Source organism: Lagopus leucura, unplaced genomic scaffold (assembly GCF_019238085.1).
Source record: "Lagopus leucura isolate 7727_CA_CO unplaced genomic scaffold, USGS_WTPT01 Super-Scaffold_760, whole genome shotgun sequence".
NCBI classification, from domain to species: domain Eukaryota; kingdom Metazoa; phylum Chordata; class Aves; order Galliformes; family Phasianidae; genus Lagopus; species Lagopus leucura.
This window is the reverse complement of record NW_024962257.1, coordinates 7,619,642-7,646,233: the sequence shown is the minus strand read 5'-3', so window position 1 is coordinate 7,646,233 and position 26,592 is coordinate 7,619,642. Positions and strand designations below refer to the sequence as shown.

The following is a 26,592-nucleotide window of genomic DNA, read 5'->3' as shown; positions in this document are numbered from 1 at the left end:
ATTCAATAATGGTCTGGTGGGTATTACTGCTTCATGACAATATATCACAGGGCTTAAAGTAATCATGGTCTTAGGCTATGAAGGTAACAAATAAAACTTCAGACAGCATCAGGTTGTTAAGCTCAAATATTCCCAGAAAGGCAGTGAAAAAGGAAGGGGGAAAACAAGGAAGAAGAGGTGATGTTTAAAGCAAGCAGAGTAAATAATGTAATCATGTTGATCTTAGTAATAGCAAACAGTTAAAAGTAATAGTAGAAGTTACTGGAGTAAAGCACCAACATATCAAATGAAGACAGAAAGCAATTACAAAAGGTATAATAAAAAACTGAAAGGACAAGCTAGCTGATGTAAGAAGCTCACAAAAGCTCTGTAAAACATTCAAGGGGAAAAAGTTGCACTTGCTAATAATAATCCACAAGGGCTCAGGCAATGCTAATTAGCGTAGAGCTGCTCTTCATGTGTACAAGGACATACAGCATGTTCCAGGTTTAAACAACTGAACGATGGAGATTAAACTCATTGGTGTTCTTTTAAAAGTTAAAAAAAAACCAAAAATAATAAAATCACAGAATTCTGGCATCCAGAATTTAAACCAGAAACAGATTTAGGGGACTTCTGGAGATTTTTTCTAAAGCCACCCATCTATCTGTAAGGAAAACATGACTCACCACACGTAAACACACCCAGCTTTCAGCAGGATTTGAGCCCACTCTTCTGTGCACAACTCAGCAAATCTGACCACCTCTGGGCTCTGTCTACCATACCTGTCTTATTGCCTCCACCTTTCCAACAAGCTCAGTTTAAATTACTTTCGGACTAGGAAAAAAATAAAAATACAGACACCATGCAAAGATGGGAATACAGATCAGGAGGCAAAATCATCTTAGAATTCAATTCCACGTTCAGCCCCAGCTCTCCAAGAGTGCTTACATTCCTCCTGGAGTCACTTACATTTCTAGTAGGATTTTCAAAGGCACCTTACCTTCAGCATCCTCAGTGCCTGTTGTGTGTTTTCTTAAGCGCAGGGCTGAAAAGAGTGATCCCTACTTATTACAACAGCTGTTTCTATCTAAAGAACAATATTCACATGGAAGCAATCAAGTTGTGCTCTGAGCTAACAGGGGCAGGATGGGGGATGCTTGAAGGTCCACAGCGTTGCCTTCCTATTTTCATAGTATAGACACATTTGCTGATAGAAATCAAAATATCTAAGGGCCATGGTGTTCAACTGCCAAACCACAGGTTCACCCATTGGAACCAGCTGTCAGCCTCTATTGACCTCATTTTCTTTCTTTAGTAAGTTAGAGAAGTTTGCAAGGATCAAACCTACCTGCTGTGTAGAAAGCAACCTGGGAAGAGGTGGGGAGCTCCCAGAGCACACTGATGCACAAAGCAGCAACACAGATTTCAGAGATTTCCTTCTGGAATCCCACCCTCTGCAGGATGAGGAGCACTGAGCTGGTCAGCACATCATGTCACGCTAAGTTCTGTTCCAAAGAGACACACAGGCTCTCAGTCTCACTGAGCATTGTCAATTTGCTCCAATGTGTCCTTAATGAAGAAAAGCAAATGTTTAGCCCCAAGAAACTGTCCACTGACAAAGCTGTTTATTAAGTAGAGCCACTCAACACATAGTGAAACTTTTAAAGTAAATGCAACAAGAAGTGAAGAAATCTGTGCTTCCCTACCCTTGCTGAAATGGGTCATTTCCTCATTTTTTTGTATTCATTCTCCTATTCATTTGTTTTTTTAATGGTTGCACCTTTACTTAACAACACTGTTACTTATGCAGCAAAAATATTTGTTCTCAAAATCTGACAGGCATAAAGAAAATAATGCTTTAGAAATTAAGCTCAGAAACTGTAAAAATTTTGTACCGATAGTCCATTTCGTTCTTAAGAAACAGCGTTCTGTGCATCACTGATAAGTCAGCCAATAACATTTGTTGATTTCAAAACAAAAACAGGTAACATGAGATATCACCTTTATCCAGAAGGCCTTACTCTCATTTCCAAAAGAATCAGGCATTTGTCCACATTCAGCACACCATGCAAATGAATTCACCATTCTTTTACTACTGGGCCTCCAGAAAAGTATGCAAACCCAGTGCCTCAAGTGTTTCCTTCTAGGAGTCAACATCGAAATGCTAGTCCCATTTTACACATAGGCTCTGTATTAATATAAATACCCCAACACTCACCTGAGAAGAGCGTAGCAGGCAGTCCTCAACTCGAGCTGCCTTTGACCTTTCTGGCCAATGTGGAAGATGGGCATATACAGTTTTTTCTGGCTAGACCAGTATCAGGATAAAATTAATAGGAATCCTGCCTCATAAAGAAGTCTGACACAAACCCATTTTCTGTATTCAACACTCAGACACATTTTGTTTCCTTCAACTCACTACTGCTGTCAGAGGCTGTAAGAGCTATTTACCCAATCTTATCCTGAGATCCTTAACTAGCAAGGGGAAAATGGATGTCACAAACCAAATAACTTCTGTCAACAAATTAGCAAGCATCAGTGCCTTTTTATTAACAGCATTTCCAATGTTTAATGTCAATCAAGTCCCACAGTTCAGAGGTCTGAATATCTGGTAGTCCTTTAAGTCACATTAAATGATCATTCATTCCTCACAACTCCCCCAAGCAGCAATTCCCTTCAACGCTCACCAACCTAAAATAAAGATATAAAAATTGTACATTTTTAATACAAGGCCTCCAATACTATGTTTTTTTTCCCTACATATTTCATCACAGCAAACCACAAAATTTGAGGTCATGAAGCTGAGAGCGTGACAGTCTGTTAAAGCTTCATCTCAAGCTTTATACACACATGCTTTTTTTTGATATTCTTCATTTTTATTATGATCTTGGTAAAGTTTCCCTCTGACAGATTATGCTGTATAAATGCCAGTTCAAGTAGAAGAATCAGTAAACAAAGTTTTAATATTTAGGACCAAACTAAAACAATTTTTGTATCCAGATTTCTAAAGTAGCGTTTGTAAGCTTCAATATTTAAACATAAAGGGACTTTATTTCAAGTACTATAAAAGAGAAACATTGCCACTCACTGGCAGTACCAATGTCTTTGCAGCATCTGTAGGCATTTATGTTCATCTTTCAAAAGCTCTATTAACCTTTATACTATTTGTCAATAAAAAGCCCCATTAACATTTAAACTGTGTATGTCTAACTGTCTGCTTCAAACAAGAATCAAAAGATGGCCTATAAGAAGCAGGCTGTTATTTATTTCAGTCTACATTACTGGGACTGTGCATGTTGAAGGTTTCCAAAAGCTAACGCTTCTTAAAATAATTGGGGAAAAAAAGAAAATAATCCATCAGCAACTGGCAAATATGTTACACACACTGCCTGAGCATGGGATGAGACAGACACACAGACAAGTATCGCAACACGATCCAACTTTGGAAAGAGCAGTGCAACTAGCTAACTAGCTGTAGCCACTTCAGGAATGCTGGAGGTCTAAAGAGATCACACTGTACGTGAACTTGAAATTTAAACACTGCTTTTGCACTAGGACCAGCAGAACTTACCTGATATTATCAACCAATCTTACGTGACATTAACAATTTGTCTTCATTGGGCAAATGTTATCTTTGATTAAAATCAAGTATTTATTGGATAAGAACTGAAATCACAGCTGTGTAGATAACAGAGTCTTCAATCAAGCTGCTGAATTGGAAGTGCCAAGGACATTATTCACCAGTTCATGCATGTCTCCTAAAACTGTTGCTTCAAGTAGCACTGATTTAGCAAAATCTCTCTGTGCTGCTTCTCTGGAGTGAAGTGGGTATTTTGAAAGGCAAGGAAAAACATTGTCAAAATATGGAGACAAGTGAAATCGGCAGTTTATTACCACTGCTTTTACAAATCATTAATGAAACAACACGACCCATTCCACCGAAGAGAAAAAGAATTCATGAACTGTCTTCAAGTATGGGAGATGTACTCGCTGTAACAACAGATGCTTCGTTTCATTAACTTTATAATAAGTAAACCTGTAAACTTCATGAAGAATTTACAACCAAAATGGAGCTAGTGTGACAAATCACGCTCAGATAGCAACGACAAAAATGTGAAGATCACACATGATTATCAAAAATGCATTTTAGTTTTGCTTCCCTAGAATTCAGTTTGATGGAGTGTCACTTTATGCAATCACCCCTTTCACCTCACGTCCGTCTTGTCTTCTGTTTTTTTGTCTGTCTCTTTGCATCCTCTGGGCCACCTGTGTCAGAACCTGCCTGTCCAAGAGCGCGGACCCCTTGCAGTCGAGTTGTCAGCTGCAGCAATAAAGGAATAAGCTGGGCCAACAAAAAGAGGAAATAGTTTGTGATTATGATGGCTTGTAAGGTCTGCACAGTAGAGTTCTTCAGAATGATAGACTCACAAACAAATAGAATCTATTGCATAAACAGAACATCTACAACACCTAAAAAGATGTCAGAAAACGGCAGCAATTCTTTGGAAAGAAAGCAAGCTGAACTTACTGAAACTTCTGATAATCAAAACCAAAAATCATCCCTAGTTTTTTTTCTTGCAGTCATTTATCTAAGACTAGGATTTGAATTCTGAGTCTGGACAGGCCACTGATTTCCAAGGCATTTTCAATGTCACTGAAAAATCCTGGAGAAACTCATGTTCTGTGCAGTGTACTCAAGTTTGAAAAGAAATCGCATTGCACAGACAGTTTTTTTTCCCTCTTATCATCAAAACAACAATCCAGGCCTATCAGATAAAGCTTGAAAGAACACAGTTTGTCAACAAATAAAGAAGGGTAACATGGTAGTTTCTTATATTCCTCCTGAGAGTTTTATACTGAAGGCACAAAGCCAAAGAGATCAGGCTCAATGACTTGCAGGAGTTTTTTTACTCTGACTATTCCTGAAGTCAATAAAATTTATTTTGTTCATGTTATATACCTGAATAGAACAAAACACATGCCCTACCTTATCGTGGTTGTAGCCAGCCAACAACAGAAGCAGCGTCAGTGGCAATGCAATGTAAGATCCTTGGGCAATATCTTGCTCAGGTAGCTTTCTCTGAAAATAGTGTGTATAATGCATTTTATTATTTTTTAACAATTATTTTGCCTGGGAATTCTCTCAACTTTAACTAATTGTAGCAAAAGAACCATATAGAACATCCAGTCCTTCCCATCTGGTTTCCTTTCAAGCACCTAAAATTTATTCAACTTTCAATTTTCAGTCAGATCAGACCCATTCATCTGCTAATTTCTTCTTGGGGTTTGTTGTTGTTTTTTAAAGCTAATTCACCAATGGTCAGTCTCCACTTTACAGTCAACCTGTTGTGCATCTTGCCTTCACAAGCTGCCTAAAACTCTCTGACCCCATTGATAACACCACAGCAGCCAAACTAGCACAACATCTTTCAGGCATATTTGCGTCCTTCATTATTAACTGCTGTTTCACCTCATGTTTCACTGAACATGCAGTGATGCAGAAACGAAACAGATCATTTAAGTATTACAGGACAAACACTTCCCTACACTGACTGCACTATTCAGCTCCAAGGGTGCAAAAAGACATCTCTCTCTCTTACAGGAGAGGAGATTTCTCCTGACATTAGTCTGAGAATCCATCTGCTTTGGGCTCCAAGAACTGAAAACTTTCATTTGGGCTTGCTGACACTTTTTTCCTCTATAAAAGTTTTTAAAGGGAATCCCAGCCACAATCTTATCTTCAGCCCCCAGTTACTGCATCCTTTCAATTACTGTCAAGGCTACAACTCCATTCTGAACTCCCCATTTGCCTCCCATAATATAACAGGTCATTACATCACTGTTCGATGCCTTCAACATGGCCAAAACCAAATTACCAAGTTTACTGCCACATTAATGTCTCTCATAAAGCTCTTTATATTTACGTTAATGGAAAGTTAGGCCAAGATCACAAGGTATATGCAGGCTACACTGCCCAGACATTGCTCTCAAGCTCAACATCTGAAATGAACATTTACCTATTTTGTACTTACAGTGGGACTGAAGACCAATGTAATGTGCTTATGATACCCAATGGAAGTGAAGGAAACTTGAGGCAGGATGTAGTCATACTGTGACTTAGACAACGTAGAATCCAGGAGCACCACGTAATTCTGTGGGTATAAAATAAACTCAAGGCTACAGCACCAGTAGCAGTCTGAGGCAAAATTAGATTCAAAGGCAAAAGTCAGTTTAATAGACTTCACATGCTCTGAGACACAAGTCACCATCAGCATGAATACAGTACTGCAGGCAAACCAGAAGTAATACTTCAGTGTGCTTAGGGGAAAAATAATAAAGCTAATTAAGCCATTATTCAGAAATATTCTTACCTCTCCATCTCGGAGCAGTGGAGGGAAGTGGAAGAAAAGGGATTGGCCTAAGTTGACTGTATGAATTGGGTTGTCAAGATTTTCACTTTTATAAAGCTTCACCTGTGAGGGAAAGAAGAGATCACAAGAGGTATTTCTGAGTCTGCACTAGAACAGCCCATACAACTATAGGATAAAAGTACTTCAAAATTCATCATGGGCTGTATAAATAGAAACATATCAAGTATGAACATCTGGGTTTGTCCTAAGATGCTATGTGAAAAATCACAGAAAGAGACTTTTAAAATACAATTAAAATACCATTAGGGAAAAATGATATTTTCCCATATCTAGATGTATTAGACATAGTCTGTGCTGTGCAATAAAGAGAATATAGTAATTCTTTTAAATAATCCCAACAGTTTCACAGGAATTTGGAGCTGGAGTTTGTTTCTAATTTCTCTGGTAAGCTCATTTTGTTGAGTTTCAATTTCTCTGTCCTTACTTCACAAATTAGACATCCCAAGGTACAAAGTAAGCCTGAAATACTGAGAAAACACAGTCTGCTCAGAAATGAGCGTAATTAAAAGGGGACTGCATCATACTCAGATAAGACTACAGAATGCTTTCCAGTGACCCTGCAAAAAAAACACTGGGAAATCAATGGCAAATGCAGTTGACAGAGATCACAGGCTTGAACTTACACATAACGTGGACAAATACTCAGAAGACGTAATCACATTTCCACTTAAATCAAACTGATTGATTTGCCGGAACGCAATAATATTAACATCATCAATGTCGCTGTTCCCAACCTGCAACATACAACACAGTCATGTTTCTGCAGACAAAGAAAGAACTAAAGCAGGTTTCTTTCAAATGCTTTTCTGTCCTTAAAAAAAAGGCAAGCCAGTTTCAATACTATCAGTACAATCTACTGCCTACAGCTCTCACTTGCAGTACGTAAGTTTCACTTGATTTTCTGAAACTCGTGTTGCCATTCACTTCCCTTTCCAACCAGCAACCACTCTCAGCAAGAGATGGTAAGGACATGAAAGAATTCTGCCTGTTTTGCTGCAAAGGAGAGCATCTTGGTCAGGCATGAGTCTGAGTTCAAATAATGACCATCTTCCACTGAAAAGCTCTAGGCAACTAACTAATTAACTAAGCTTAATTAACCTCTGCCAGGTGTCAAGAGATAGGTGAGTAGTTTGAGTCTGTAAGGATGGACTATTTAACAAGATCTCATCAGTCCTAAATTCAAAGTTATTGTTACATTTTACAAAGATTTCCTAGTCTGGATGACAACTTCATCTGCATCGAGACTGCAAGATTTGGACCAAAGAAACCACAGCATGTGGTATTTCTTGATCCGTAATTGAATATGAAGAGAAATAATACAACAATTTATCACAATTCCAAATCATCATTTCTCTGTCCCACATCATAAAAGAACACTGAAAAGTAAGCTGCATATTTATTCTCTTATTTCTTAACATATAGCTTTTGTGCTGCAAAAGAATCCTTTTCACTTGTTTACTGGTTGGGCCATATTGCAATTCTAAGCTATGGTGCTGACACAATAGGAGCTAACTTGCTGAAAGCCACTTGACTAAACAGAATGCATTCAAATACACTGCTGTCAATTTAATGCCTACACAGATGCATTTTAAATGTAATGGATACCACAAAATTAAAAAAAAAAAAAAAAAAAAAATTACCTCAATTGCCCGGTGCTGTGGTAAAGCTCTTTCAATATGATCATTGCCTTCAGCTTTGAGTTGTACGTGATACACACAGCCTGGCTACAAGCAACATTCAGATGATAAGTCTTAGCACTAAATAGCATGTACTTTAATTTTAGAAGACAGTAGTGAATTTTCCAACATTCCACAAGTTTTCTTATCCTAAATAGATAATTTAACTCACTAACTCCTTTAAGTGCGTTCATTTCCAGAAATTCAGTTGCTGCTTTTCCCACAGAACGGCTCACTTCACACATATGCTATACAGTCAACAAGATACACACACCCAATAGACTTCTAAGATACACTTGCTGCAGAATTTTCACGTGAGAAGCTAAAGAGATGAGATTTCCCTGCTACAGCACCTGTAGCACTGGTGAGACACATTCATGTGTCACACCATGGGAGCTGTTCAGTTCTTGTGAAGGCAGTCAGAAAGTTGCCCAGATCTGCACTATAAAAATGTTCCCCCTCTACAAGAAGGAATCATCACTCACAGCCTGTCCTAACAAAAAGAGTCTCAAAGATCTTTGTGTGATGAAAAGACAAAAACCTGTAGCTGATTCATAAAACACATCGTATTGTTCCATTACCACACTAACACAAACTTAAAGGAGAGAAAGCTTCTCATCCTTACCAGGAGGCCACGCAGTCGGAACTTGCCCTCTTCATCAGTTACTGTATCTTCTCCATAGATGCTACACCCTTCCTGCCCCACAGCTTCTACCGAGACTCCTTGCTCAGGCTCTCCATTTAATGAAGAAACCGTGCCGTAACAGCTAGAGGGAGAAACAATTGCTAATTATGTGCAAATGCTGTTCTAATGTGTATTTTTAAGACATGATTGTTATAACTTATGAGAAAAGTACTTCATATATTTAGCATAGCATGCAAAAGCAGAATTTGTAACGTATACACCTAGAACTGTTTCAAAGCATTTAAATTAGCTGCAGTTTAGAGGACAGCTTAAGGAATCCAAGTTCCCAACCCTTCAAGAAAAGTAAGACTTACCCCAGAGGGCAGGGAAAGGGAAGACCCTTAAGTCAGACACCCAGAGTGCTACACAGTCCCCAGAATAAATCTCTCCTCTCCCACTGAACACAGCATAAGCCACTCGCAGTGCCACTGACACAGTACCTTCTTAGCAATGTTTTTCCTTACAGTTGTGGCGTGGGCTTAGCTAGTATATCCACACGCATGAAAAAAAGGCTACAAACAGTACTCTCAAGCAGCACAGTATTTACATTGTGCCTTCAAAAGTACCTCCAAGCCTTCAGAACAAACTTATATCAGAAGAAAACCCATATTTTGCATAATGCATCCTGATACAGTGCATAGCATTTTGCACAGTTTATCATCTCCACTGACCTGTAAGCTGTTCTGTAACCAGTTATCCGAATTTTAAGATTTTGTCCTTCCTGCACTTCAATCATTTGCGATGATGGTTCAAAGCGAAATTCTTTCATCATGGGTTTAAAATAATACTGCCCTGGACTCTGCAAAGATGCATAAAACAAGCTGTTGTGTCACTATCAATAAACAATTCACCGGCTCCAAACAAATATTTTTCTCTTAGAGCTCCCTAAAGACCTACCCTTCTCTGTTCTAGCTATAGTTTAAACTGTCTGGAAAATATAAACAGGGAACATCAGACAGTGAACTGGTGGAGCTCTACCAGAAAATAAAGCCTGAAAAGGGAAAGAACTATGACTCTAACACTTCATCACAGCTGCAAGGAAAGGAAAGTGACCAGGAGAGAAGGAAGTTTGGAAGGAAACTATTCAGTCATGTCTACACAAATGTACATATCAATAATCTTACTAAATTTGTTTCCTCTAAAGACTACAATGAACCAAGCCTGTTTGCTGGTGATCATGTTTATAGACTGCAAGTTTCTAAATGAGATCAATCAACATCATCCATTGCATGTTGGGGACAAAACTTCCTCCAGCTTATATTTCACATCTTCCACTAGCTAACATTTTAAGTGCTAGTAGAACCTACATCTCCCAGCATGAGTTATGATTTCATATATCTTCCTGTCACTAAGGAGCACTGATTACATCTCTCTTTTGGAGGGCAAAGTTACACAGCACTACACACACAATCACTTTCAGAACAATCGATTTTAACTTACCAGATTGGAAAAGGTCAGCATGCCATTATCCTGCGTAAGGAGATTGGATCGGAACACCCCTCCACTGAGAGACAGGAGTACTCCAGCAAGAGCCTGGTCATCCTCAGATTTAATCTGTTTTAACAAAAGCCATAGCTATAATTGTAAGAGAACATTCTCTCATGAAAAGATGCTCAACTCAGAAGCCTCTAAGAGTATGCTAGCCACATCTGCATTGTCACGCTGCAGGGCTACAGAACCTTCTGCTCTCAGGATCTGAGCAGACACAGGCACATGTACCAAACACACCAGAACAGCCACTCTCCTATTCACAGGACATGGTAGGGACCAGAACAAAGTATCCCAGGACTAAAGCCAGGTTCCAGCTGGACCAGGTTGTACAAGAAAAAATCCCCTTCAGATACAAGAGAAGGTTGTCAAGTTCTGCAAAAGCAAATAAATCCAGTCTTTTGGATTACAAGCTCTTATTTTTACTCCATAAAAAATGTGCAGCAAGTCACAACTAAATCACTGAGATTTGTTTCCATTATGATAAAGTTACCTGGTTCCCATATTCCATACTTGTTTGTGTTTCCCTGGGACACATGGGTTAACATTTTTGCCTGCCTAGCTTTAACAAAACACCATTCAGAAACTTAAGCACTTAGACGCGCTTACCTCAAATGTCACACCAGCAAGAGCAAAAGCTTTGAAGTCACCAACTGTTCCTTCTACTGCAGTCAAAACAAATCCTTCTTTCTGGGCAGTAACTGTATATTCCAAGTCACTGTGGAGAGGCCCAACACTTCAAAATACAAGGAAAGAAACATTCACTTCAGAAGAAGCATTTGAATATCACACAGGTGTGTTGTCAAGTCACTATGGCACTTAAACGAAAGAATCCAAAACATCAAAACAGATCTGCTAATTACCTGTAAGCACCTTTGTCATCAGTGAAAACCGTGATGAGAGGAGAAGGCGCTCCCTTTTCACCAATGACAATCTCAACACCTTCCAATTCAGGATGAATCCGCCCTTCCATAAATAAGCCTGCTTTCCCATGAATCTCTATCAGCTTTCCAGGACAGCTCTCTTGGTCGTTGCAAAGGGGATTCAAAACAAACAAGTCAAGAATACACTCAATATTACATCTTACAGCAAGAGTTTTACTACTTCTAAAGAAACAGTTGAAGTTCTTTTGCCTTGGAGTCAGAGATCAACCTACACAATATATGGCTCCTTGTCACACCTTAAAACATCCAAACATTCACCAAATTCAGAAACTGAGTTCCAAAGCTGTAAGCACGTGGTTAGCATAAAAAATCTGGATTTGCTAAGTGCTTCGTAGGTTCGTAACGTACCATGCACTGCAGCCACGTGGAAAGCATTCCAACAGCAACAAAAGTTTCTGACATCAAACAGAAGTCAACATATGCCATGTTTAGTGACAGGTAAATTTTTTTTTTTTTAACATTATGTACTTAGACTGTGCACAACAAAGAAGCACATAAAAGGTACCACATGTTTCCCAGACGCTTCAAATACAGGATGTTCATTTAGGAATCCTAGGGCAAGATGGACACTGATACAACAGGCAGCATAACTGACTGCTGGCAGCCCTCACAATTTTAGAAGTGTGAGGGTTTTTGTTTGTTTGTTTGTTATGGGTTTGTTGTTGTTGTTTGTTTGTTTCTAGCCACTTTTATTGGTCTAACTTAATACAAAGGAAAAACTGACAGGAACTACAACTGATTATCATACTCAAAATACACCTAGCACCTGCACAGCTATTTTTCTCAATAAGTGTAATACAAGTAACTGAGAATGTGCTGTAATATCCAGAAATTGTATTTATATTTACCTCCACTAACAACTGTTTCCACATAAGGTGGGTAGAAAAGAAGCTCTTTTGAAGATGGTGTCACGGTGATTTTCTCTCCAGACCTACAAAAACAAGACAGCATCAGAAGAAAATGAAATCAGTGTTTCTCACATAGGACAAAGCACTGCGCATTGACCTCAGAACACTTCTAAATACACTAAGGGGAAAACACCAACAATAATATAAGCAAAATTCTTACAGTGTGCTATTAGTTTTCATTTTGCTAACAGTCAGCCAGAACAGATACCCACAGCTCCTTCCTATGTGGAATAGATCAGTATTTTGTTTGTTGGAAAACCGAGACAGCAGTGCAAAGAAAACATCCTTCCCATCAGAGCTTGGTAGTACCTTGCCCAGTATGAAAATTCATATAAAAATGGTCCTTGAAGTTCCTCCACCATCTCCTGCACTGGTGGCTTTGTTCCCTCCTCTTCTTGGCCCTTCTTTTCTCTCTCCTGTCGGCGGGTCTCAATTTCTGCCAGCTGCTGCTCCCTGCGCAACTCCTGCACAGATTTCAATGGCCCTAAAACTAAGGCAGGTTCACTGTCAATAGATGACCTGAAAACATAGCGAAGATAACAAAATAAGCTCATTTCATACAAAGGAAAAGATACTGTTTTATAACTTAATTAGAGTCTTTACAATACAGCAGACACATCCCAGATATTTTTTTAAAGGTATTCCCTTCAATCTTGCTCTTTATTCCAAGCATAACTAAAACTTTCATACTCCTAACAATCAGTTACTGCTTGACCATAGGGGCTACTGGTAACATAGCAGGTCCAGTTGGAAAGGACCTATTTGTAACACATTATATTCACATATTCTGCCACATCATGCTATAACCATTCAAGAAGTTATAGCCCTGCTGTCTCCTCCTTCCCTGCCACATCTAAGCACCCAAATGCGTAGCCAGCATAAAATAACTAACTAACATGCAGCTACAACTCAACCATTTTGCAGAATCCAGCACCTTAACTTAAGCTTCACTTAGTTTCCATAACAGAATCTCAGTTTTGCAAGAAGGAACATAGTCCAGCTCTGCTGCAGTAGAATGACCTCCCACAGAAGCAGTGACAAGTCAGAGCGAGCAGCAAATTCTTAAGCCAAAGGAACAGTTTGCAAGAGTGCCTTTAACACAGCTGCCTCCACAGTCCCCAGTAGTCTCAAAAAAACCCCACCAGCCAGGACTATTAGTATAAAATCCACCCTCTTGCTAAATTGCTTTTAAAATTCTAATGGCTCTCTTCTGTCTCAGTGCTTCTTTTCTGGCTGCTGTTGTTGCCCAGCAGTTGCAGTTGTGGGCTCATTAAACTCAGGGACTCAAGGAAGGGCTATTGAGGAAATCTGTTTCTCCACAAAGATGTTTTCTACACTCTAAGTTTGAGGCCCTCTAGTCCAGAGTAACTGAACATCAGGAAAGCATTAAAACACTCATTGTTATCACCCACTTTCAGGCAGATCTGGCACCTCACACAATTAAAGCTATTCACAAATCAGTGCTTCCCAATGAGCTTTCTGTTCAGCTAAACATAAACTGGCACATTAGTGTGTAATCACTCAGCATACTTTTCCTCTTATAGCTCTCCCCACATCAATAACAATGCTCTAAAGCAGCAGATTCTTATTCTGAGGTAATAAACTAAGACAAAAATAGTCCTGGTGCTAAACAGCGCAGAGAAAACAAAAATAATACCTTTTGAATTCAGAAATTTTGGTTCATTAAAATGCATAATCACTCAGAAAATCATTTCTTTTTACCATGTCATACAAGCAGGAAGAAGCTATACTGAAATCAAGTGACTATGTACAAAACGAGGGCTGAGAATTATTTCTCTGTCTACAAAGAACTCAAAGAACAGCTTAAAAACCTCCTACAGTCCAGTGTAGGGTGCCATCCCCTTAAAAGTAGCCACTGGGGTATTAAAACCAGAATAAAACTTTATGAGAGGGATGTCTTTCCTCCTCTTTTTACAGCCACATTATTTCTTTGTTCTTACTTAATGGTAATAGTCACATCCATCAGTTTATCTGTTACAATCGTGCCAAGGACATGGTGTCGAACAGCAGTGAGCGTCAGTATACTAGGAGAGGACCTGTAAATCAAAGCAACAAAGAGATGAACTTAAGGTTCCCTCCTAAAGAAAATAATCGGATGTTATTCAGCTGATTTTGTACTCCCACCATAAGCAGAAAGATCTTTATAAAACACAATACATAAACTACACAACAAAGCTGTAGTGCTAATGGGATGGCATATTGCAAAGGTGGCATTTTGCAGACGTGAAACCCCAACTACTGTGTGGCATTGGCCAAATTTCTTCCTTCCTTTGTGCTTCCCATCTCCTCTCAAGCTGATGTTGATTTGATTGAATTCATATGTACAATCTCTATACACATCAGAGGAACATTCACAAGTTAACAATACTGGGAGTGGTTCACAAAGATGCCCCAGATCTAATGGTACTTTGCTGCAGAAAGGTGTTCCTCTTTCAATTCATGTATTCAGTTTGTGCTGGCTGATATTTAGTGGATCCCTCTTTGAAGTACTTTTGATTCAATAACAGAATTCAGTAGCGGGGAAAAAAAAATATTTTAATGCTGAATTTGTTTCCTGTTCAGGAATTAGAAGCAGTCAGGGAGCAGAAAGCCTCTTTATAGGAGCAAAGCCATTAAGCACATTGCCAAATCATGACCTGGATATAACCTGGACACGACAAAACATGGCTGACTGGGGAGGATCCGCACTGCCCACTGGTAATTAGGGTGAATATCTATTCAGCCTGCAAAACAGAGGTGAGCAGCATCACCACAGACAGTTGCTGATACCAGGGATGTACAAGTGCTACGTGCTCTCTAGTAAACATAATATACCACTTTTTGCATTTCAACCCTTACAAGCCATCAACATTTTTCACTGAAAAGTCTCTCCTTTGTTACAAAGCAAAAAAGCATTAAAGACAGACAGCAGGCAGACTGAAACATCCATATGAAGCAGCAAAAGCATCTTTAAAGCCTATCTTTAGTCACATTTTTCTTTTTTAAAGGGCAAGAAAACACGCCTGATACATTTTGCAAAGGCTTTCTTCTATTGGTTAGAGCCAGTCATAACAACTCATCCTGAATTCCTGAAAGAAAGTAGCTGCAGCAGAAGGAAGCTTTATGAAAGCACACTGAGAGGTGTACGATTGAAAGCAGATTCTGCTCTTACGTGTCATAAGTGTAATACTCGTGTTCAAACTGGTGGCAGGAACGTGGGGTTACTTCGTACACACCTGTAAGCAGTAAGCCAAAGAATGATCCACTGATACACAAACAAAGAAATAAAGCTTACTGAGTTGCCTGAATTCTGAAGACTACTTATGACCTGAGGTACAGGAAGAATTGCCAAGTTTGACTACAGTAAGTTCATTCGTCTCTTCAGTCACAGATCACTACTGGAAGCTGTGTTGACTTTCTAATGTACACTGATACAAAATGTGGCACCGCAACAAAGAGGCACATAAAAACAGTTACAAATATAACAGACCAAAGTCAGAAGCAATCTATTGTAATTTCACAGCTGATGGCCTTGGAGTTTCAGTGGTGGCTCTTTAATCCATTAGTGAACTGTGAATGAAACCAAAGACTCTAAGGATGAGCTATGCAAAGCTAAAAATAGAACCAAAATCAAATGCATTGGTTAACTGTCCTGTTAATGGGCAGTAACAAGTAATTAGCTCTAAAAAATTCAAAGTGAAAAAATGCAAAACATTAAAACATTACTTTTTCTTGTTACAAATAACCCTGTGGTACCATTAATAGCTATCCTTCAGGAATCCTGTAATGAAATGAAACTTCTATTGATCAGTTACATTCCAATTACAGAATCAAACAAGATTATTCTAACATGCCAGACCAATGCCATTCATCTACTAAAAAAGAAAAAAAAAATAGAGAATTTATATGCTGAAACCTCAGAAGCCACAACAGACTGTTGGAATTACCAATAGCTTTGATTGAATGATTCTTTTTCTTTATTCAAGTAATATTTTATAGCTGTTACCTGGCTTTGAAAGACAGAATCTATTAACTCCTTTAGACAAGTTATAAACACCAACGTTCTCTGGTCCATTTCCATCCTGGTAAAATTCCTGTGAAGCCACAACACAATTACTATTAGCAACTACTGAACAACAAAATGAAAATAGCTTTTGCCTAATGGTACATTAATGCTTCTCTCTTATAGCAAAGAACAGCAGAAGACCATTTCACCAAATCTAAGAGACAAATCTCAGAGCACAGTCAGCATTAGAGCTCCTGTGCTACAAGACCACCTACAGGCATGAGAAAGCTTTGATTCCAAGTGCAATCCAACCTACGTACACATGTTAATGAAAAAACAGGAGGACGTTTGTTATACACATACCAGTGTAATTGCATGAGAAAGGGAACACCTCAGCATATATCCAGTCTGCCTGAATTCTACTCCTGAAACATCTTCTTCCATGATTTCCACCTCCAGTGATTTATTCTTCCAGCACCAGTCTTCATGTATAATGCTTACTGGAATACACATCACAGAAAGTTTTTAGTAATGTCAAATTGAATAAAAACTGTTTTCGTGGTGTAAAAAGCCCCTACCACACTGACTTCCCAGGCAAAAATCTTCAAAGTCAGATAAAAAAATAAATATCAGCACCGAAAAAATGCCTAAACAGACAATACTAAGAAAACCTGATGCACAGCACACAGCAATTTTCCCAACTTTTTCAAGTTTGAGACTAACTCCACACTGGGTATCACATGCCACATGCCCAAAGTATACAGACTAACACAGATTTAGAGAGCAAGGTAAGACTTCCAGCAATTCCCTATGATCCTACCTTTGTACTTGCCAGGCAGCACATTTTCAAACGTGAAGGCTACTGAGTCTGTACTTGCAGAGAGCTGGAGGTTACGTTTCTCACCCTGGCGGCTCACAGACTGTAACACCACCACCAAATCACCACAAGCATCTGCACAGAAAGGACATCAGAACATGAGCACACCCTGCCTTGCCGGCTTTCCTCCAGCACTAAATTTGTGGGTCCACCTCACTCAGCAGAGGACAAAAGTAACATCTGAGAGGACTCAGAGAAAAAGGAAGAGGTAAAAAAGGAGTTAAATTCTAATCATCATCTGCTGCAATCAGTGGGTACTCAAGGACAAGAGAAGAGAGCAACATTTGATTAAAGTAAGGAGAAAACATTAACAGGACAGAGGTTGCTAGTTTCTGGTAACACCCCTATCCTCCATTTTACAGGCAATGTATTTTCTCTGCATGCATTTTTCACTTCTGATATGTCTGACGCTGTTGGACAAAATGCCACGCATCAGCCAGCAGCACTTCCTGCCAGAACTTACTGCCTTCTGGGGGAAATAAGTCAGAACTTATTGCTAGCAAGTATTAAAAACAGGTTCACAACTTCATCCCAAACATACTACTTACTAGGCTGTAAGGTCTCTTGATGAAAGACCTGTTTCCATCTATGTACTAGAAGTCAACTTACTTATCTGTCGATGGGGCTTGATCACAACAAGTGGTTTTAAAGCAAGTGGATTTAAACAGTACTGATTCACACGTGCAGTGCTGAAGTTCTCCATTTCCATTTCACTTTCAAAACCACCTTACCTAAACAAGAGATCTTCCCCGAAACTGATGCCAAAAACTGAGAGAAGGTCACATCCATGACCGCTCTGTCTGTAACAGTAACAGGGAACACTTTGGGTTTCAAAGCCAATCCTGCTCTGGTCTCAGCCTCCGGAATAATTACCTGTTGAACATAGGTCATCAGCACATCACCAGCTTTTAAATGCCAAATACATCCAGATCTGCTGAGTTCAAATGATTTATCAGATATCAGAAAATGGATATTTAACCAAAAGTTGCAGCAAAACCAGCCTTTCAAAATACGGTTTTCAAAATTCCTCCAAAGAATTGCAGCAAATCTGAGCTGAAAATGATACAAAAGTTTCAAAAGTCCGGATGAGTTTCTACTCTGAGATCTCGCTTCTCCAGTTTCCACATGGCTATTTTATTTATCTAGGACAGTCAGAGACCTCATAACTGTGCACTTCCTATCTCTCAGCCTGAACAGTCCTCTACAATGCAAGGTTCACTGTGGTTGTGCCATGGCTCTGCAGTGACCAGTAACCTCAGGAACCATCAGCACACCTGAAAAAGGCACACATCACTTTTCTTTTACAGGAAAATATATGAAGATAAGAAGCTCTCTGAGGGACATTACAGAGGAGGAAAGAAGAAAAACTGAAGAAGAATAGAGGAGGAAGAGAAAACTGCTCAATCTTAACAGGCTGAAGTCCTTTTCACAAGTATAAAGGGAAAGGTGCATGAGAATTTCTGCTTACTAAAAAAAAAAACAAGCCTGTCATAGTTTAAATAGTGCAAACATTTAAAATGTAGCAAAATCTACAATTAGCTTCTCAAATTTTAGAAATTACGTTATTTAAATCTTCTAAAACCACTTAACAGTCCTACAGTGAAGAAACAGAAGTTCACTCTTACCTTAACACTGTATGCACCAGACTTTGCTTTAAAACAAAATGCTCCATGAGGGTCTGTTTCTGTTGTAACTGTTGATGCCCTGTCCTTGTCTTGAGGCACCATGGTTACCTTATATCTACTGATCTGTTTGACTGCATCAGGTAAACGAGTTACTGAGATCTGGCCACACACACTGAACCTTTAAAATAAATGGCAACCATCAGAATACATATCACAATCCGACAAAACTCATAGAAAACACTTGTTTGAAAATTTCCTTGATAAGCAAACTTTGTTATCTTGAGGAACTACTACATGAATGGGCGTCAATTCCTCCTGAAAGAGGTTTGGCACAATACTGTATTAGACAGTTACACAACTCTCAAACAAGAGGAAAATATCTGAAGTGCAGTGCCAGTGCCAGCAAACTCTCCTTTTTTTGGTTCATGCACAGTTCTACAATTGCTCAATACCCTCATGTCGTAGAGCCTTTGCCTGCAAAGAAGGGATTATAAAAAGGGCAATCTCCAGGGCTTAAGCAGTATTGAGCAAAGCACTGTGGATAAAACATAATTTTGCACTTACACTGTTCTATTTCTCTTTAGTTTCTTGAGTAACATTTAACTCCTAACAAGTAACAGTACAGCAGATCAGGCATGGCATGAGCAAGGACTACCCCCTCTGAAGACACTGTGCATGCAGCAATTTACATTTTCATGACACTGGCACTTACCCTGTTGCAATGATGTCTGCTAGCTGAGGCGTATTTGGCGCAATCTTCACTGTGATTGTATCAAAGAAGAGGTGCTCCTTTCTGGCATGAATTGTGTATGTTCCTGTTGTTATGTTCTCAAGACGGAAAGATCCATCAGCTTTTGTTTTTACTGGAACAAATAAAGTGGAGAGTTAAAAAAGCACAGCACGTTTTCACTGCCTATGTTTGTGTGTCAAAAGCACCAAAGGGCATTCACTGCTTTAGATTACTTTTAATTTAAATTGCACAACAATGAAACAATATTATGTTTCTTAAGAGACAAATCTTCATTTCTGTATTGCAAAGCAACACTTCTAATTTGGCAAATGTTCAAAGGAAATCATAAGAAATTCTCTACTACAGAACAAATGAACAGCTAATACTCTCATCTAAGCCAGAAAATATACAAAATTACTCAACTGTATGAAAATCACTGTAATATGACAAATAAATTATGAAAAAAGTAATGTATTATCGTGAAGATTTAATTCAGTAGTAGCATACCCTACTACTCCTGTACTTGAGCTTATTAAAGACTTCCCTGTAGCAACACACACCGAGATCACTGCATACCTTTAATCTGATTGTTTAGTGTCACAGTGGCATCAGCAACTCCTTCTCCTTCAGGACCATTCAACACTCTGCCTGTGACAGAGAAACCCATCACATGGAAAACAGGCTGAAATGGGAAAGAAAGACATCAATCTTTAGCCAGCAGAAGCATTCACATTTCTACAGCAATCAACATGCACTGCTATTCATCTCACACACATAAGAGAAATTAATTTCCAGATTTAGTGGAAAAAAAAAAATAAAAAATCACCAGGACAATCACAATGAAAGTAACTCAAGGCTTACTGTCCCACTAAGAGAAGGAACCAATTCTCAAGTCAACTGTATCAGTACCATTCAGAAGGCTCAAATCATACATCATAATGATATTACTCAAGAAATTCGGCAAACCACACAAATTTCCAAGTCCTTCTTGAAGAGAAGAAAATGTGAATGAGCAAACTTATTCAATTGGAAAGATTACTGCCTGTTTGTAATACAGACAGCAAAGTGAACACAGTAGACAGCTCTTCCCTATTTTGTTTCTTCCTAGTGAAAGGGAACGAGCACAGGAAATAAAGCATAATGCCAGATATTGTTGCCTACCTGCTTGGCACGAGGCTGCACGTAACAAATCTCTTTAAGCTTCTTACAAAGAAGTTTTTCCACAGCTCATCTGCTGTCTGTTAACATCAGTTACACTTTTACAGGAATGAATGGCACAAACCTCTCACTTCTCTTACCTCAATTTGTAAGCTGTCATGTTCTACAAAGAAGTCCAATCTAGATGGCGCAACATCAAAGGTAATTCTTTCTCCTCTGTAGAATGGTATCTGAAAGGAGAACACATCGCTCTGACTCCTAAGAAGCCATGATATCAGAACTCCTTTCCTTCACCATTTTCCACATCCTTACCACTAACAGACACCTCTATGGCCAAATGAGCTGCAAACCTGTTGGAAAAATAACTCAGAGTAACAGATACAGAAATAAAGGCAATATTTCAAGACTGTCTGATGGATACATATAAAACTATGAAAAACCAGAAGAATAACCCTCCATTCAGAAGGTAATTGGTACTTGTGTGAGAGCTCACAGAGAGTTTAATCTAAGAGAATACGTGATCACTGGAGAATTAAAGGAAAGAGACAAGCTTGGATCCCTTTTCTGGATCAAACAGGTTGAGATTGCAAGACCATCGCTGTAGGCATCAGACATACAACAACGCTCTCACGCTTCCTGGACATAAATGAAGACAATGGACATGTATGGGAACTGCTGAGTCACGGCCTGAACCTCTGATTAATCACCTGAGGTGAGCCTTGAGTCAGCCAGAGGAGCACAGGTGAAGGCAATTCACCTGTGCTGCTGGAAGGGGTGGAGCCTGGTTTCACCCCTCCTGGACCTATTTAAGAGCTGGCTACCAGAGGGGAAGGATCTCTTCTGGAGATCCTCCTCTTTTGGTATCTTCTAGTGAGCTCAACCCAAGGGTAAGCTCTTCCACTTATTCTCTTTTGTGATCCTTGTTTGCTTTTGCCTTACTCTTTTGATTATATTGCGATTACAGCATCTTGGTTATACAGGACAAAAAGAAAACAGGGATCTTAAAGGATGTGGGGTAGCCAAAGCCAGCTGATGCTTTTGGCCTTCCATCAGTCCCTAGGGGTGGTTCTGGGAGTGGTCAGTGTATTCAGGTGATTTGTAACAAAGTTTCTTTCCCAGAAATCACACCACAGAGTTCTAACACAGCAATTTACTTCCCTGCCAAATGCTTTAGGCTGGATTCTCCTTTTCCAATTATTTGAACCAGTTAGAAGTACTTCCAACTAGTTCTGTTTTAGTAGCTATAAAATTATACATGAGCTAGCTTAGAAAGCAAAAGTTAACAACTCAATGGATAAACAAACCTACCACAGTGTATTTTCCACTTGGAAGGGAAAGAAAGCTGAAAGATCCATCTTCTTTTGATACAACGTTACACAAATAGGAGAGAGACTCATCTCGTGATTGGAATCCATCCACAGGAGAAATATTGCAGCCCACAACATCCTGGGACAATGAATGAGAGAACACAGAAAATAATCTGGGGACATGTACGACTCAGAATGGTATTCTGAGAATGAAGGATGGGAAATACAAAAGCCATTTTAAAGACAGTTTGACAGCACAGCTTACAATTCTTGTCTAGGTAAAAGGAAAAAATCAACCAATAACTCACTTCATGGTAACAAATGGTGACAGAAAACTGGGAAACTCAGCACCCCCCAGAACCCTAGAACTGCACTACATGTCTTAACATTAACTGACTTCAGCTCTGAGGATAAAGTTAACATTACAGAACAGATCTCTACTCTGCATATTAAACCACAATACGCCACCAAATGTTCCAGAGTCTTTTCATAAATAACACTTTTAAGGTGGCAACAGAAGCTACTGATCTTTGATTCCATATCACAAGGGCAAAAAGTGACTGAGATCTTACGTTGAAGGAAAATTACAGCATTACAGCCCCTGCACAGTGAAATTCAAAGTTTGTTTGGTAATAATTTCAGTCTTTTTTCAGAAACTGATCTTTCAAATAGTAGATTGTAATCCTCATGAGGGAACATACTTATCAAACAACATTCAATGTGCAAAAAGATGCCAGTGGAAAAACACTGTCTTAGAACTGTAGCCCTTTACTTCGCTGACCCACAGTGAATACACAGAGCTATAACATCCATTATATTTTGCATTTGTTGCCTGCTTCAGCTCAAGTCTTAGTTTTCAATGCCCCTGAACAACCTGAGCGTTGGGAAATTCATTTGAAAACAATAATGGAAAGGGAACAGAAGAGTTGAAGTTAAAATAAACTTCTAACTTCTTGTGTCTGAAAAATACAAAGACCTCAAGCTTCAAGGTCACCAACTTTCAAACAGAAAGCTGTTGTGTTACATATCTGAGTATTCCATTCAAGTCAGGTGAAAAGTGAGCACATACACAGACATTGTATTACAAGGGCCTTGTTACAAAATGAAAACAAATAAATACAAAAACACAGCTGGAAAGGTTGTGCAGTTTGTCTTTCATAAGCCAAGCTCAAGATGAACACAGGTAAGAGCCAGGGCACTATGAGTACACAAAGCTACTCAGCTTTCCACTTATCTCCATACTTGTACTGAAAAGGTTTCTGAAACACCATTACCTCTTTGGTCACCGAGGAGGAGAAAAGCAGGAACATGACCCCTTTCATTGGTTCTCCATCACTCCTTACTGACCCAGACACGTTGTAGCCAGCAACAATCAGAGGGCTAGCAGCATAAGCATTAGAACTGGTCACCCGTACCACTGTGTTTGACTGAAATACCAAAGCATGTACACTTACATCAGAACTAGATATCAAATCTTGTTCACAGCACTATATAACAAACAGAAGCTAAGTATTCAATACAGAAATAGAAGAACAAAGAATAGCAGTACTCAAAGAGAATCCACCAGCTATTCAAAACAGAAGGATGCTAAAGCTGTTTTGAGTGCTTTTACTGTTTCACTGATTTAGGAATCGGTCAGGACTTCAGAGCTCAGAAAGCAAACAATCTGAGAGGAAAGGATTGAAGCATCTGCTATGACACCGCATTTCAAACCGAATGTATAGGGTTAGAAAACATAAAGCAGGAGCTCATAGCCAGTCTTCCCCCAGCTGGCTCCACTAGCTCCAGATGAGTCTTGCACAAGGCAATTTCTTACCAGCCTCTGCTAAATTTAGGAAAATTGCATTAACCTGGTCCACTCACACAAACGTGCTCACAGAGCTGATCAAGACAAAGTCTAGACAACACACTCTCATTAAACATGTCCATCAGAACTTCTTTAGGCTCTAACCTCTTTCAACATCCAGGTGGGATGAGATGCAAAGATTTCATATTCGCCAGGAAGCACTTTGAAGAAAGCAAACCTGTAAAGCAAGAAAAAGCTGATGCTGCTGAAGAGTCATTAACACCTGTTCACAGAAAAGCAATTCATATTCTTCGTGTGTTTCAGAACTTCTATAATCCCAGTCAATATGGCAGAACAGAAAGAATCTTGTGTGAACAAACAGATGAGGAATGCACGCATGCATATTCCCACACTCACTTTCCTCCAGGTTGGGTAATAGTTGCTTGTAAGTTTACATCACTGCCAGCATTTCTCAGTACAACCTGGACTCCAGCAGGACCTAATGACTGACCTTTGCTGAGAACCTGTCAAAATGAAAACAGTGCACAAGTGGATAAAAATAACTAGCAGAGGTAAATGTTTTTCTGAAGATAGAATTAGCATAAGATGGAATAAATAAACATAAAGGAATCTAACCTTTCCGTTCACAGAAAACCCTGTGAATACAAAGTTAATATCGCCTCCTTTCGTGCAAATGTCATTAATGCCATCTACATGGATGTCTACACTGGTCGGCTCTGGAGGGGAAGAACAATGAAACAGCATGGCAGTTAGTGACAAAAGAACCACAGAGACACTGTGCTTCAGCTTTACAAAACTCTTCCAGAAACGCACAAGCTCAAGTGCACCAGTTGTGCTCTGGAAGCCAAGTTAACCACCCACAAATTCTGATATTGAAAATCCTTCCCTGCTCATTAAAGATATTTTTATGAAAAATCCACATTATTTCTCATTAGTTCACGTGTTACTTCGTCAGTGTCTGCCTTAAAGCTCTATTTTTCTACTGTACAGTCAGTATATTTATTAAAACCAAATAGGGTTTCTACCTTTTACACAGCACGTGATTTTTCCCTGCCAAATGCAAGCTAGCAGTAGTTGAAGTCCCACACTGCAAATACAGTGCCCTATTATAAGAAGAGATACGAACACTCACCAAAACTCCATCCCAGAGGAGGCTCAATTTTAAGAATGAAATCCCCCTAAAAATAATTTAAAAAAGCAATAACAGTCTTCACTGACCTGATTCAATTTAACTGAAGAATGAAAAAAAAAGTCAGAATACAAGCACAATGCTGCATAGAGTAATACAAGACACAAGAACCCCATTCTCCTCTCCTTCTAACCACTATTATGCTGTGTTCAAAAAGCTGCAGAACCTACCCAGACAGTCTGCAATGTTGAGCTTGTATCCTGACAGCTAAGAGCAAGAGTTAAGCAGCATCATGTTTATAATGCATCTACATCAAAGCTGGCTCATGCACAAGCAGTTCAGTGTTAGAAAGTGTTCAGATCTCTCTACCTGCTTCAACAGATGTGCTCTAAAACTACCTTTAGTGTTTCCAGTGGGTGGTTCTACTCATACATTCTGCCCAAACATGAGATAACAAAATTCCAATCCTACTAAAAGTTCTGTGCCAAAAAGGCACCAATCTACACAGAGATCCTCTTTAAATCAGCAGACACCACATGGGTTCTGAAGTTCGGCCATTAAAAGGCCCTGAGACCTAAGAAGGAAACAAAAGTCTAATGTCCTCAGATTTGAAGCGGATTTATTTCCAAACCACAAGCTAACCAATTCTTTACCAGAGCAAAACACTCAGATCACTTGAGGGCAGCTTGTATCTAATTTGAAAGTAAATATTTTTCCAGTCTAAATAAACACCAAAATATTGCTACATTCTAAGCTTTCGATTTCTTTATTTTAATGCTTAAGTCATATCTAATATCAGCAACTAGCCATTCAAATTATTTTCAATTCAATCATATCAAAACAGATATAGCAGAGATACTGCTGTTGCTACTGGCAGGTAACTGAAAAGCTTTATCCATACTCACACTGCCAGGACCTACACTTTTCTTTCAGCATTCCTACAGCTACGAGCACTGCACAGCTGAAGCTACCTGGCTTCTTCACTGTAACACCACTGAGAAATAGAGTAACTGTATTACAAACAGAAAACCAAAGGAAGGGAAGTTGCATCCAAGCGTAACAAAATTATGTGCTGATTCAAATGCTGTTCCGATGGCAGCAGCTCGTGCCTCTGCTGCAGAGAAGATATTGCAGTATTTTGGTTTCTTACCTTATCATAGAGGGGAATCATAAAATACCCATTGTTTGGAGCACAATCTGTCTGGTATTTGAGAGTACCATGCTTTGTGTACAACTTAATCTATAAGAAAAAAAAAAAGATATTTTAAGAAACGCAACCAGAAGCAGAACCAGGAATTCTCCAAGCAAGTGTTTTTATACACAGCAGAGGGTGCACATCCCCCAGCGGCAAAAGAGGTAACGGGGCAAAGGTTTACCGCAGGGCTGCCAGGGGAACCGCGGCACAGAGCTCAGCTCCGGGCTCGGGGGAAATCAGCGAGCGCTTAAACGAGAACCGCCCGGAGCAAGCCGGGTCCCGGCAAGCAGCAGCCGGAGCACGGGGCCCATCCTGCCGTCAGCCCGCCGGGCCGCACGGCCGCAACTCGGGAGGGAAAGGGGTGGCGGGAGCCGGCGCTGCACCCGGCGCTGCAAGGGGTCCCGCGGTGCGGCGCTGCGAAGGGGCGGCGAGGGCGCCCACCTCGATGAGGGAGTAGTTGATCTCCACGTCGGACTTGACGAAGCCGCCGCAGCCCACCACGATGTCCTCGGAGCCCCGCGCCAGGGCGCAGCACAGGGCGCAGCACAGCGCGGCCGTCCAGGCCCGCATGCCGCCGCCACCGACCTGACTCAGCGCCGCGCTGCCGGAAGGGCCGGGCGGGGCGCGGTGATACCGATGCCGCC

The 26,592-nt window shown here is 39.8% G+C and overlaps 1 protein-coding gene across 3 annotated transcripts; it reads right to left on the bottom strand.

Annotated features, from left to right (window-relative positions):
* Positions 1–2,507: 2,507 nt before the first annotated feature.
* On the bottom strand, positions 2,508–26,531 carry LOC122176050 (nodal modulator 1). 3 transcript variants are annotated; one of them, XR_006177615.1, is made up of 32 exons: positions 26,390–26,531; positions 25,904–25,993; positions 24,757–24,802; positions 24,240–24,340; positions 24,021–24,127; positions 23,769–23,841; positions 23,092–23,244; positions 21,819–21,956; positions 20,651–20,740; positions 19,929–20,034; positions 19,335–19,485; positions 18,623–18,800; positions 17,729–17,870; positions 16,941–17,072; positions 16,484–16,620; positions 16,121–16,208; positions 15,287–15,350; positions 14,076–14,171; positions 12,424–12,633; positions 12,055–12,137; positions 11,126–11,285; positions 10,872–10,998; positions 10,215–10,328; positions 9,446–9,573; positions 8,715–8,856; positions 8,054–8,137; positions 7,037–7,147; positions 6,354–6,455; positions 6,015–6,134; positions 4,970–5,062; positions 3,554–4,324; positions 2,508–2,673 (listed from the first exon to the last, which is right to left on the bottom strand). XR_006177615.1 is itself a non-coding variant. In XM_042864260.1 (32 exons), the coding sequence occupies exons 1-31, from the start codon at positions 26,516–26,518 to the stop codon at positions 4,193–4,195; spliced, it is 3,627 nt and encodes a 1,208-aa protein (XP_042720194.1). In that variant the 5' UTR covers positions 26,519–26,531; the 3' UTR covers positions 2,508–2,673; position 4,192. The 3 variants fall into 3 exon arrangements, 2 of the variants coding, with proteins under 2 accessions (XP_042720194.1, XP_042720193.1); XM_042864260.1 differs by having other exon boundaries at positions 4,192–4,324; XM_042864259.1 differs by having other exon boundaries at positions 2,508–4,324.
* Positions 26,532–26,592: the final 61 nt, after the last annotated feature.